The following is a 14643-nucleotide window of genomic DNA, read 5'->3' on the forward strand; positions in this document are numbered from 1 at the left end:
CGGCCCTTTTAGGGTTAAGGACATGAGTTGGTTTAGGGAAGGGCACATCTGTACTCACTACTGCATGCCTACATCTCTTACTACTGCCTGCAGTATCATCATTCTGATTAAATTAAGAATTACAGCCAGGAACATCAAAACATTTGCTGGCCACCTAGAAGATAAAAGACAGAAAGAGCAAAAAACTTACATGTACTCGTCCTAGATGGATTAAAAAGAAATGATATACTCACGCAGGGGGGAAAGCCGATGTGGGATTTGTTGCTGTGACGATGAGGGTGTATGTCGGGGGTGCATTGGGTCCCACGATCTGATTGTTTGTGATGACACCAGTGGTGGGGTTGATGGTGAATGCAGTCTGAAAAGTAAGACAGAGAGATGCAGGGTATGATTTCTATTTATAGTTTTCTTCTTCTTCTTTCCTTTTCTTTTAATGATCTATGTGTGTCATGAAACACTTTTTTACATTTCATGCAAGCATTAAATATCCTTGTCAACCTCTTTCTGGAACACTACGATGATCTCACAAGGTGCATTATGATGAGATGCAAACGTTTAGATTGTTTTGGTTTTTTTTTTTTTTTACTCACATGCCAACCCAGGCATTATAAAAATTTTTTCGACAATGTCAAAGGATTTTTCAGATCATTACAAATATTCATACATTGTATGTATCACAGGCAATATAAATATTTGTAAAAAGTGCAAAATTCACAGCAAACAAATACATACAAGGAGCAAGTTTTATCTTATACATCCTTTTAACAGACCAACCTGATGACTCATATAAAATAGCAATTTTAACAGTTTTGGTTTGAGTTTCTGCCACAGAGCTAGAAATTCATGCACTATCTTTAATTTTTTTTTATTATGAACTGTGTGGAGTCCACAGATATGATGGTGCATAGACGTGGTGGAAAATGTGAACAAATGAGGATATGTACATTACTAGACTCATGAAACACATCTACAGCCCCTACTGTCTATGACCCACAATTGTGTGTGTTTTGGGTTTTTTTTAAAAAATGATGCTCACATTAATGTTTCCTCCCGTGATGGAATAAACCACAGCAGCATTCTCCCCCATGTCGGGGTCAGAGGTCATGACCTGGACTACAAATGTTCCCGCCTGATCGTTCTCGTTGATGGAGCCCTGGTAGAAACCTTCCGCTGGCACTATTTCAATGATACCGGGAAAAGAAAAAGAAAATCATGATGTACAATGTACTGTGAGTGACTGATTACTCATCATCAATGTAAATTATTCCTATCATATATTTTTTCCTTCCCAATATAATTTAATTTTTGAATGCACTCTCTTGGAAAAAAAAAATTGCATGCATGCACCATACAAACTTACTCTGAAATGACTATCCCCTAACTTGACAGTTCCATGGAATGTTGAGGTACAGTATGTATGCTTATACGGATGTAATGGAGTGTCACATGCCTGTTCCTATACTCACAAATGTTTTAATTCTGATTGACATTGGAAGGCCCTGGTTCATAGCACAAGACTGCATAACAATGAAAGTTTATTTAAAAAGGGATTTTGTGACTAATGGTCTCGTGTCTGCAGCAAATAGAGATACATTTATTATTTGTGACTTTCAAAATAGCACAGCTCTCTCACATCAGAGGGCATCATAGAGTATCATTATACTGATGATGGGAACATCAATTTGATGCAAGATAATAACTAGTCAAAGCCTTAAATGAGACACTGGAACATACAAATGTTACAGCTGGTCAGAACCTTGCCTTTTGGCATGAGTTAAGCATTCCACAGGGGGAAAAACATGTTGTTGTTGTTGTTTTAAAGAAAAGAAGAGAGAGAAAAATGGGCCCTATTAAAAACAAATAGTTTGCCCCCCTCCCAAAAAAACAAACAAATAAAGAATAAAACAACTGAAACATAACAAAGAAGCCCCATGAAGCACAGTAATTGGAAAACTACCAAGAGATAACTCTCAAATGTGTTAAAAGCAAACAAACCAAAAACCTGGAGTCATAACAATCTGCTACCATTCCATCCAAGACAGAGAATTGCTGCCTCTGACATCCACATACAATGTAGAAGGAATTTGTTTGTCAGATACTTACCATTAATGAACGTTGGATTGTTGTCGTTGACATCCGTGACATCGACAGTGACCATGGTCATGTCCTGACCATCACTATCTGTTGCTACCAGCTAAGGGGGGGGGGGGAGGGGAGAGAAAAAGTGATGAAATATTGGCAACTCTCAGCTTAATAAAAAAAAGAACATCAAAACAAAAAAAAAAAAAAAAACTTTGAGGTAATAGCTATACATAAACTATAAGAGAAAGGAACTGCAACCTAAAATGCAAATTTCAAAATTTGTGTTTCAACACTGCAATTTATATGCCCAATACAAATTTTGCACGGGAATCATATATGTGCAAAAAACATATCTTGGAATATTTGAAATGATGTCTTTTCTTCAACTCTCCTTCACCTGAAGACAGGAAGAGAAATTGCAATCAGAAAGCAATGACATAGATTTGATGTTACTTGATTCACATCAAGCATTGAAAAAAGAAGAAGATAATCTTAAATTCTCCTAAATGTTGGATTCTATTCACTTCCTCACAGTGACTTCAGGTTATCACTGCATGTTACAAATGATTTCCTATGCACTTGTTGTACTCCAATTGGAAAGGAAGACATGCTAATTTGTTCGGTGGATATTGCATTTGAGACCTGTGGTCCAGATACCATGTGTGACAACGGGTGCTGTTCGTTATTCCGAAGTTTCGTTATTCCGAAGGTTCGTTATTCCAAAGGTTCGTTATTCCGAAGGTTCGTTATTCCGAAGGTTCGTTATTCCGAAGGTTCATTAATCCGAAACACACAAATTCCCTATACCTAGAGGTTTGTTAATCCGAAAATGAAAAAGGGTTCGTTAATCCGAACATTTGTGGTGTTATTCCGAACGTTCGTTATTCCGAAGGTTCGCTAATCCGAAAATGAAATAGGGTTCGCTATTCCAAAGGCTCGTTTATCCGAAAATGAAATAGGGTTCGTTACTCCGAAGGTTCGTTAATCCGAAAATGAAACAGGGTTCATTATTCCGAAGGTTTGTTGATCCGAAATGATATAGGGTCCGTAACCAGCCTTCGGAATAAAGAGCTTTGTTTCATTTTCGGATTAACGAACCTTTGGAATAATGAACCTTATTTTATTTTCAGATTAATGAACCTTCGGAATAACAAACCTCATCACTATTTCGGATTAACAAACCTTCAGAATAACGAATCTTCAGAATAACAAACCTTCGGAATAACGCAACCTTCGGACTAAAGAACCTTCGGAATAACGAACCTTCGGAATAACGAGCTGTAACCGTGACAGCATATGGTTTCTCTTTTAATATGGTTAAAAACTCTACCCCTTTGACTGGACTGTGCATAGAAATCAAACATGATGGACAACCACAAGCACAGGAAATGAATAGAGATTCCATTTCATTAGAGGCAAAGACTGTGGTGAAAACCAATTGCAGCGTTCAGCATGAGAGAGACACACAAAACGGAATAAACAAGCGTACTATAGTAAGGATCATCCCTCCCATAACCCCTTCCCCCATTCTGCTTTTGACACAGACACATACAGACACACACATACATACACACACATAGCATACATACTGGCAAGTGGCAACAGATGAATTCTTAAAAAGTAAGCATGGTTGTCCAGCTCACCTGGAAGGCATAGCTCTGCTGGTTCTCGTAGTCGAGCTGCTGCGTCAGGAGCAGGGTGACTGTCCCACTGCCTACCACCTGAGTGGGGGAAACCCTGAAGGGCACGCTGGCTCCATCCTCCACCGAGAAAAAGATGGTGCTATCCGTGAACTGCGCATTGAAACAAGGAAGGAAAGATGAAAGGACGTAGGTAGAGATGAAAGGTGTGTTATGTTATCAGATGATGGTGCATATATACTTCAATTTACATTTACTTCCTAAAAACTCATTTTTTACTGTCTTTAGACTGTTTCCGTTATCATTAAAGGGAATTTACCTGACAGTGAGTTCTGTCCATAGTCTCTCTGGATATGGATTAATCTTCATCCATATTCCTATCTTAATTGACCTCATGTACTGAAATACCCTGCAAAAAGTTCACTTAATGAGTAATATGGTGATCTTTGCCAAATGTTGCATTTCATTTCACTCTCTTAATCCATTCTCATTGGGATGTATGACCAGAGTAAATGGGTACTGAGAAAGCGTGCCCAAGCTTACCCTGTCCCCGTCGTCCACCACTATGCTAAGAGGAAGCTGGAAGTTGACCTGTGACGATTCTGGGATGGAGGTGGTGTAGGAATTCTCCTGGAACAGTGGAGGCTCATCGTTGACAGGCTGGATGGTTACATCGAAGCTCACGAGGGCCGAAGCAGATCCACCTGGACCGCTCTCTGTCGCCTAAAAGATTAATTAAAATGCAGCAGGAGAGCAGCTAGTGGTGATTCTACAATCTTCAAAACTGAATAAATGTGTTATAGGACAATCAAATTATACATGAGTTGTCATAACTTTTTAAATGCATATTTTACAGTCTGAAATCAATGCAAGTGACTGCAAGTGTTTTAATAAAAATGAAATAACTTAAAGAAATATATGTATGCCAGAAGCACAGATATGGCATTGAGATCAAATTTTAGTTCTTAAGAACAATATCAAACATGAAGATTAGCTTGGGTATTAATATCACTCAAAATGAATGAAAATGAAAGAGGAGCCCCAAATTAATTATTCAATAAACGAAGCAAAATTAAAGCACTCCCTATGAAAACAGCAGCAAACTCTACACCATACATAAAAGAAGATTACTGCAGTAACTTAGGGATCATTGGATCTGCAAGATGGCTACTCGGATGAAACCTGCAAAAACATGATCTCCACATTAAGAACCTACCCTGACAATAAGGGGATACGCGGTTGGTAGAACGGGGTCATCGACATCCATTTGTGTCGCGACTGTGATGACACCGGTGTTCTGGTCGATGGTGAAATAGCCCTGACCATCAGCTGTATTGCAAAAGAGAGGGAAGGCATATTCATCTATTTCCCACAAAATTAATCCCCTCCCCTGCCCCCCCACAAAAAAAAAAAATGTGTCTGACTATTCATGTGAGTTTTTCATTGCATATAGGTAGGATTACTCAAGTTCTGCAAAAGTATGAGTAACAGTAAATGTGACCCATAAAGTCATTTGATATTTGTGTGACATAAAGAAATAATCTCATTTCTATCAAGACAAGATTTTTTTTTTTAAACTAAGAAATATCAAAGATTGAACTCATCCTTTAACACTGTCCCCTTCATATTGACAACAAAACTCACTGAAGAACTAAAAATAAACCTTCTCCAAAGTATTTATGTACATTTTATGTTTGATCAAAGTCTACTGAATGTAATGAAAGTTGAAATCTTTAGCAAGTACTGAGGAAATTAGAAATATCATGAACTACAATTGTACTTTAGGAAATATGCTGACTTACAAACAACAAGTTCGTATGTGATAGTATTCGTGTTGACGGAATCCGGGTCCACAGCTGTGATAGTTTGAATGACAGAATCCTGAGAAATATAGATGTAAATTATATGATATACAATTTAGATAGTGCAAATGAACACACATGCAAGGAGAGAGATACCTTGAATGAAAATAATGACACAAAAGGAGAAGTTCAGTACAAATTGAGTGAAGACATAATATGTCTTTATTTATTCATATATCATTATGGTGCTGTATGTAGTGTATAATACGATAATATATTGTTTCTGTTATATCGCGTCAAGTCATTCTTTTCGTCCAAGCATTTTCTGTTGCTGTCTTTTACTTAAAAGCAGCTACTGCAGTTTTACTATAATTTTACTTGCATTTCTCAAAAATTTCTAAAATATAATTTATGCACAATGTCACCTAAGAAGTGATTCGGAAAAGCTTTGTTTTTATCTATATTGTTATTCACATTAAATATTCAATGTGTATATTTATTAACTTGTGTACTGTAGAATCCTAAAATGTGCAAGAGGTCAAACAATTCCTAACAGTACAGATATCTAACCCTAACCCTTATACAAAGTCATTCATCATGCATTACCCCATTGAGGACGGGCTGATTTTGCTACAACACACATTTCCAATAGACCCCTGCCCGAGCATACTTGGGACTCGTCCTCAAAGAGTTAATGCAGTACTTCAAGATTTGTTCACAAACAGACTGTTCAACTTTGCATGTATTCTGATATTACAGATACAACTGTACATATAGGCCCGAATTCACGAAGGTGGTACAAATAAAACCATGGTTTAAACCATGGACAAAAACCATGGAGCGCCAAGTGTCGCATAAATATTTGTTACAAAATCAGTCATTTCGTCGCTAAAATGATCATTTTGTAACGACATGACAACATTTTGTAACTAAATGAACATTTCGTCCGCGAAATGATAATTTCGTTAACGAAACGGTCATTTTGTCGACAAAATGACCAATTTTGTAACGAAATATTCCGTGCGACACTTGGCGCTTCATGGTTTTTGTCCATGGTTTAAACCATGGTTTCATTTGTACCACCTTCGTGAATTCGGGCCATTGAGCCCAACTCAGAGATCTATACAAACTCTATCCATTCAGTATGTTTGGTAACATGAAATTCTCAAGATCCTGAAAGATGACATGACTTGTTTACTCACCACAGCCATCGTCTCTGATATGGTGACATCATAGGGAATGTTGATGAATTCTGGAACAGTGTCTTGCACATCCAGAATGTTGACTGTCAGAGTTCCTGTGCTTGCCAAGCTGGGACTTCCATAGTCCTGAGGGGGAAAAAATGAAGGCATATTTTGTATATCGTTACAGCACACATAAACATTTCATTTCTACCACACAAAAAACAACAACAAACACACAAACAAAAGTGGGGAAAGCCTGGTTTCATGATTTTAACAAAGAATAGCACACAAGAAACTTCCCTGTCTTTGGAATGCAACACAAAGAAACAACCAATTTACTATCAAATCCCTGGGACTGTTTCTTGATCTTTCTGTTGATTTCTTTTTTTCTAGTTATACTTTTGATTAAGAAAAGAAAACCCAGAAAAACAACAACAGCAATTGCACACATCAAAAGCAAACAAACAAACAAACAAACAAACAAAAACAAAAACAAAACATGGCAACTCTATTGTAAGTATGGCCATACTCTGTATGTGTATGTCAGTTCACACATGATTGGGATACCATGTTTGTATATTTCAAAATCAATGCAATTCTCCAGCATGATCCTGACTAGTCTCACTTACAGCATCACAGTTTTATGTTGATATCACTTCATCAGATTAATCTGAAAATTACCTGAATACACTGCTGTGATTCATAGACAGTGAGATAAAAGGTTTCATACAGACTGGATTCAAGTCTACCATAAAGTCTGACAAAGCACACACATAAATACAACTTTGCACTAATCATCCATACAACTGCCTTTTCTCTGCAAGATAATTATGGTACTGTAAGATGCTACAAAATGGACTTGCAATAAAAAGAGAGAGAGAGAAAAATAAAAGGATGCAATGGGTCATAGACTTTGGAAAGCACAGCATCATTTAGAATATATCTGGATTTCAGCTTTCCCACAAATGTCACCCATGATTGCACATCGAAGCAGACAAGAGAGTCTAGGGCCAGAACAGAAATGTCCTTTCATCACTTGTTCGACAACAATGAAAAGAAGAAAACCCTCCCTTTCCCACTTACAGAGCTTTATCTCATTTAGAAACATCCTTCTAATCACGTTTCATACCAATGAATCAAGTTTTATTTGTGAGTCCGACTACAAACTTGAATTACATTCCTCTAGTCACGTGTCGCAAATTCTGCCTCAACACAAAAATCCTTATTTCTGAGGAAATTTCTGGCTAATCATACATCCCATCCATTCATTAATGGTTACAAGAGACCTGGACTTCAAATTTATGGTGCAAGCAGCACACAAGAGCACACAACACAATCTGAATTCAATGACAATACAACACAAAAGTGAGATTTTGTACATGAGGAGTTCAATTCAGCAAAATGATAAACTCAGCACTGCAATCTTGATTGCCAGTATCATATTCATGTACTGTTATACAAAACACAACAACAAAAAAACACAGCATGCTCTAAGTTCTACTATATATTTCAATGATGTTGAATACGAATGTATTGTGCTGATTAAAAAGTATACTGATCTTGTTTGATCGAAGGTCAATAATACTTTTATTCAGCAGAAGTTGAACAACTATAACACGATAGTGGGTTGATTAAACATAATAATTGCTAATAGCTATGAATTGTGATTTAATATACCCAGTTATATATAAGGGACTTTTTACTAAACCAATAGAATGTCGATTTGAATTTTGCACAAAAAAAAAGTTTGAGGAAAGATTTACATAGCAGCAAATATCTGTTCCCCTATACAACCTGTATTGATGATAGAAGTTCAAAACACATCGACACAAATTGACCTGAAGAAAATTGTGTCTAAAGAAAGTTTTATATTCTGCCAGTAACATCATATACTTCCAAATAATGTTTGCACGTTAGCAAGCACGCTGATTCACACTCCCATGATTGTGAATACCAGCAGAATATCAATACATTTTGATAGCTATCTACATGTATTGTGTACTAAATATAAGTGATGCATGTAACATCAATTACTTGAATGTGTTACTGTTTATAGGGATGACAGAGTCAGAATAGCCCTTTAATAATATGCAGTAAGACAGCATCAACTTCATACGAATGAGGTACTTTCGCATGCTGCTTATTTAGCATAAACTGGCACACAGTTCGCACAGGAAATATTAAAGGGATGATATGTGAAATAACAATTGTAAACATTTATTTTGACAAATCTTTACAGACACAGACAAAGCACAAAGTGAGTTAAAAGTCACAAATATCATTATTGGTTTTTATGATTCAGAATGAAGGAGAGGAAGAAGAATAAAGAGAGGAAGAGTGAATAGGAAGTGAAAAAGAAAGGGATGATAAATCAATGAAAGAAGGATGAAGAAGAGGTGGAGGAGGAGAAGAAGAAGGAGAAGAAGAGGAGAAAGTTTTAGCCAGTCTGTGAAACCATCAATGATTCATTTACTCTGCAAAATGGTATGAATGAAATGTTAAACAGCAAAAGCGGTTCAACCCATTGAGGACGAGTCCCGAGTATACTCAGGCAGGTGTATATGGGAAATGAGTGTTGTAGCCCGTCCTCAACAGGTTAATAATCTAGAGCACAGCACTGCCAACCAACAAACCTGGCCCATCCAAGGGAGGCGAGAGTCCTGCTCATTTGATGCAGCAAAGCAGGAGGAAGAGGAGAAGATGCACATAGGAGAAATGGATGGGTGGTGCCAAACAGGAAAACATTATGAAATGATTAAATGAAAATTGCTTGGGGTATAGAGAGCGAGGGAAGGTGGGTAATGCACAGAACCAATGACACTATGGCAATATATGGCAAAAACCTGCCATGGAATGGAGCGTGGGAGATGCCCATTTTAGGGAACTATAACCAGAGTTTGTATGGAGAGCAGTACATGTATGTGGTGCTATTGTATGAACCCTTTGCTACCATATACTCTGCAAATACAGAGTATATACATGCAGTGGTAATGGTTTTAATGATAAAGGTTATGATGATGATGATGATGATGGTGATGACGGTAATGATGGTGATGATGATGATGATGATGATGATGTTGATAATGGTAACGACCTAGATGCTAGTGATGATAAGAAAGGTAGTGACAAAGAAAATAATGATATTTATGCAGATGATATTAATCAACTGTATTGCTACAGTATTTAGTGGCCTACTACACCTCTTTATATGAGATGCACTCATCAAAAACGGTAAAGTACAGTCAACACTATACAGATCAAAATTTGGAGAGAGAAAAAAAGAGTTTACTACACTAGAAACACTCTACCTATATGTGGTGCTCTTATATTGTCTTGATGCTAGCTAGACAGTTATGTTAAAATGCACAAACCCTAAAAGTCACTTGAGATTTTTATCTTCTATTATCACTATTGGCTATTTCTGTTTTACAACCGAATGGTTCAGTAGGCATGTGCTCATCTTGATCCCTTTGTAGTGTAAACTGCTCCTCAAATTATATCAGACTGATATACATTTAAAAACTGTTAGTACTGAATCGAGTGGTAAAGGAAAGCTTTATAGTTGGGGATTTGAAGACTTGGCACTGCAATATTAAAAGTTCTATGCCTGTTAGGTGCACAGCATATTAGATGCTATATAACTAAACAGATCAAACACCCATACACAGTTCCTAGTTAAAAATGAAATGAAGCTACATGTGTATTAGTCCCCAGAGATTGCACAAATAATTTCTTTAAGAATGATGGTGGGATGATGAGCATATTGATAAATTAGGTTTCTATTATTCCTATTCTACTTCAATGAACATTTCATAACAATGTATAAATAAAGTCATCTGTCTTTATTGAAGGTAACTGGTAATGTGCAGTGACTTCAATGAAAACTCTTTTCAACATGGTATTTTCAGATCTCTCCCAGAGCTAGAGACCTAAAATCCTCCAAATGCCATTCATTCCGTAAATAGATACTTGGTTCTCCTGACCACTCAGGCCTCCACTGGCAGCATGCACAAGCATTCTTGCACCTCCTACAAACTCAGTCTACACTGTCCTGCACGCTTTTATCGAACAGCAATTAGCAGCGCACTATGTGTCAATGTGTGGATAGCATACAATTACTGAACGGGGGGCTTTTCAGCACCCCTTTGGGTTATTGATTGCTCCCGGAGAGGTCGGAGGGAGGAGAAAGGGGCCAGAATTTAGGTGCACCTTGATCAGGTCTATTGTCAGTAAGCGGCCTCTGTCTGGGGCAAAACGGCTGAGACATAAAAGCCATGCAACAATGCCATCTAGTTTAGTTACGATGGGATGATGATCGTAAAAACACACCCACATTTGTAAGAGCTGGCATTTGCTTAGGATGATGTGCAGATAAATGAGATTAAACTCAGTTTTAGGATTAATCATGCAGTGTGAAAGTTTCTTTGGCACAGCGGGAAGCAAGAGCACAGTTTCATTCATTTTCAATGTAGATTGGAGAGGACAGAAGGGGTTCTACTCTTAAATCTTTGTATGGCTTCCACGCAATATTTGCCAGATTTTTGTTCTTCTTATCTGCTCATTAACTTCCCCCCTCTGAATGTACATGCAATTTTTTTCTCACTTTGACTCTGCATGCTTCAGTTTTGGATGTCAAAATGAGTTAAGATACAAACTACATATTTGTGAAAACTAGTATCTACCCCCTCCTTTGGACCATCGTCTAACCTATTCTCAATGCAGGATAAACATGAATGTGGATACCAATCGATCTTTTTCATAAATTGTGCAATCTGCAGCTGAAAGAGATGGTTTTTTTCCCCCCTGAAGAATAATTATGATGATGATCTTGGCATGGTAATATACTACTTTCAGCTGGGAAAATACAGTAGCAGTGTGAATGCACAATAAATGACAAGCTACTGTTTGGGATGAAAACCATTATTACATTCACAACAATATTCCATACTCACGACATTTTTATAAACATTTAAAAAAAATGCTTGACAAAACTACTTGCATGTCAGCTAAATGACCAACATAATACGTCTGTTGTAACTTCATTGCAAACTAACAGTGTGGGGGACCCATGGACAGGATGTAGTAGGCATTGTTGGGAGCCGATAATCAATAACGGCACAATACACCAACCTGGACAGCTTGGTGGGACAGTACATTTACAAATGCCTCTTCATTTATTATTCTTTTCAGATTTCACATGTTGATAATGCTCGGGTAATGACAGCAGGGACGTACAACAGCCAACAATGACAGAGCTTTTTTTCTTCTTCTTCTTCTTCTTCTTTTTTGTTTTTGTCTTGTAGAGTTGAATGCATAACATGTTTTAAGGGACATGGAAAGGTACGTGTAATACTAAAAACAAACAGACGACAAACATGATCCATAAATAATTGTAAAATTATGATGACAAAACAATGATGAGAAAAACTGTAGTTGAATTCATTAAAAAAGCCTGAAATAAGAATGATTTTTTTTTCTATTTGCCAATTTGACAGAAAAAATTTCACCACTAATAGTACAAAATGTGTTGCCAATTTTGAATCAGAGATAAATTTAACAAAGGGCTCACAAAAAAAAAAAAGATTTTTGTATTTCCTTCTACGTTATCAAACACAAACAAAAAACTTGATTGTCAAAATAATGATTGAGATATACAGTACCGGTATCAAACAGCAAAAAAGTGGTTTCATAGGCTCAGTGGTTATTACAGAGCAAAATGCATTTTGTTACACCAACAACATGAAACCTAGGACTCTTTTCCAAGAATCTACTGACATCTACGGACCACATCTACTGACAAGCCTCACCTGAGCGATGATCGTGACGAGGTACTGCTGGATGGATTCATAGTCCAGTGGCTGCACCACAAGCTGCACCTCTCCACCAAATGAGGTGATGGCGAAGTAATCCGTCGGCGCCTGGGAAGCGTGGAAATATCGTTGCAAGAAAATGAAACATCTGAGAAAGTGAGCATAAAGCTGCAAGTGTGATGCATTTGTCTGATACTATCACTGAAATTTCCAAACAAATATTCCTTAGGCTTTGGTGTGGCTACTATAAATTTAGCCTTGGAACAACTTTTATCCAGTACTGTAACTCACCTATTATGGGTGTTACCCGATCACATCACACACCGTTTTTAACAATATATTTTTGCTAGCCTGAAATGCAAACTAATCTCACTCACATACACACACACACACACACACGTTACTGTATCCTTATCACCATGGCAACAACAAGGTAGAACACTGAAAACTATAATGAAAGGCTACACTGGTGTTTCTTCTGAATATGCATGAAAAGATATTCTCTCTCAACCATCCCAACCAATATATATTGTTATATACTGTGTGATGTGATTGGGTAACACCTTAGGTGAGTTACAGTACTGGATGAATGAAGTTTGCAGCTGTGTTGAAAGATAATGATTTCATTTCAAGAAAAAAAAAAGAATTGAATAATTTAAAATGTCTCTATATTGTGAACTTACACTGCCAGCATCACTGGGCGTGACACCCAATACTTGGTAAGACACGATAGCACCAGGTCCTGTGTCTGGATCTGTCGCTCGGACTTGATAGATGGCCGTTCCAAACGTGGCGTTCTCGAATATGGACACCTCCGCTGGGAGATTGGTAAACGACGGTGGGTTGTCGTTGACGTCTCGGATTTCCACAATAACATCCTGCCTGACCTGCACACAGTTGTAATAAGATGGCGGTGCAATGTCAGTCTCTGTGGTAACTGCTACAGAAAAGTACTGTTATGACTTTAAATGATTATCTGAGTACTAAATAGGAGCCAAATATACAAGTACATCACATTTCTGAAGGTACCCTGATGAATGATGATGAATATCATGAGAAATATCATATATACAAAATTAGACCAATTTATTCACTAATTTTTCTCATCCCTTAGAGGGAGGTGGGTGGTCAGGTGGTACCTATAGCTACAACTCACTATATGGACTTCTGAGAATCTTCATTAGCTCAATGCAGATATTTTTGGTTCCTTAAAAACTTCTGAACATACACTGTAGCAGGTTACAACAGATCTGCTGAGAAATATTTACAGGCAAAAAGAAATTTAAAAAATGGAAAAGAAAAAAGTAGTAATTCCACATTTGCATTCAAGCATAATATCAACAGAATATCTGCACTTTTGAAATACATGTATCATGGGTACATGTGTGTACCTTGCCAGACAAAATTATCATTTCAGTGTTCATAAACTCAGGTACAATCACTTGCTGTGGGAGGATTAAAAGCAGTCTCACATTTCAACAGGTCAGATTTTGATATTACGGGATCCATCAATGTCTGATATGAACAAATAACCTCAAGGTGGCTGACAATAATCGAATATGGAGGAATTGTAATTATCCATGATGAAATATTGTTGGACTCCCAACATTTCTTTCAATGCTTTCATCTGATACTCACTGGTTCATTGATGTTGTCAGTCACATACACCTTGACAGTAATACGACTCCCAATATTTGCATCCTGTATAATATTGAAATAGAAAAGATCATGTGGTATTAATACACTGATATCATTCAATTACACTCTCAGAAATAAAAATGTTCATTTTCTCTATGATGTAATGAAATTTTGGCACAGCCTTTTGTGGCAAGATTCTGTTTGATGGTGACAAATCTGCACAAAAAAATTTTCATAAAAATTAATCACTTGATAGTAATCTTGTTTTGTATGTCTGGAGGACAATGTACATGTACACGTTGTAGTAGATATCTTCTTTACATTTGAATGCACTGTAACTTGCTAAAATTTACATGAAAAATTTCTCTAGATTCACTTCATTATCACTTCATGTGCTTCCATGGACATGTAATATGATGCTGTCTTGACTTAACCCGGCTTCTCATCATTTTAAAGAAAGTGAGACCTTTTGAGGAAAGTGTATGAT

At 37.1% G+C, this 14643-nt stretch overlaps 1 protein-coding gene across 1 annotated transcript in view; it reads right to left on the reverse strand.

Moving 5' to 3' along the window:
• Positions 1–233: 233 nt before the first annotated feature.
• Positions 234–14643, reverse strand: part of LOC139708929 (uncharacterized) — a gene marked incomplete at its 3' end in the record, with an annotated part of 93493 nt that continues 79083 nt past the window's right edge. The window contains exons 35-45 of the mRNA XM_071620898.1: positions 14157–14219; positions 13202–13405; positions 12516–12626; positions 6727–6852; positions 5525–5603; positions 4939–5051; positions 4266–4445; positions 3726–3875; positions 2104–2194; positions 1037–1176; positions 234–358 (exon numbers count right to left, since the gene is read on the reverse strand). Of these exons, the coding sequence (XP_071476999.1) occupies positions 234–358; positions 1037–1176; positions 2104–2194; positions 3726–3875; positions 4266–4445; positions 4939–5051; positions 5525–5603; positions 6727–6852; positions 12516–12626; positions 13202–13405; positions 14157–14219 (1382 nt within the window). The remainder of the gene's footprint in view (positions 359–1036; positions 1177–2103; positions 2195–3725; positions 3876–4265; positions 4446–4938; positions 5052–5524; positions 5604–6726; positions 6853–12515; positions 12627–13201; positions 13406–14156; positions 14220–14643) is intronic.

Source organism: Diadema antillarum, unplaced genomic scaffold (assembly GCF_040938485.1).
Source record: "Diadema antillarum isolate AM-2024a unplaced genomic scaffold, OU_Dant_1.0 scf00000037, whole genome shotgun sequence".
NCBI lineage: Eukaryota > Metazoa > Echinodermata > Echinoidea > Diadematoida > Diadematidae > Diadema > Diadema antillarum.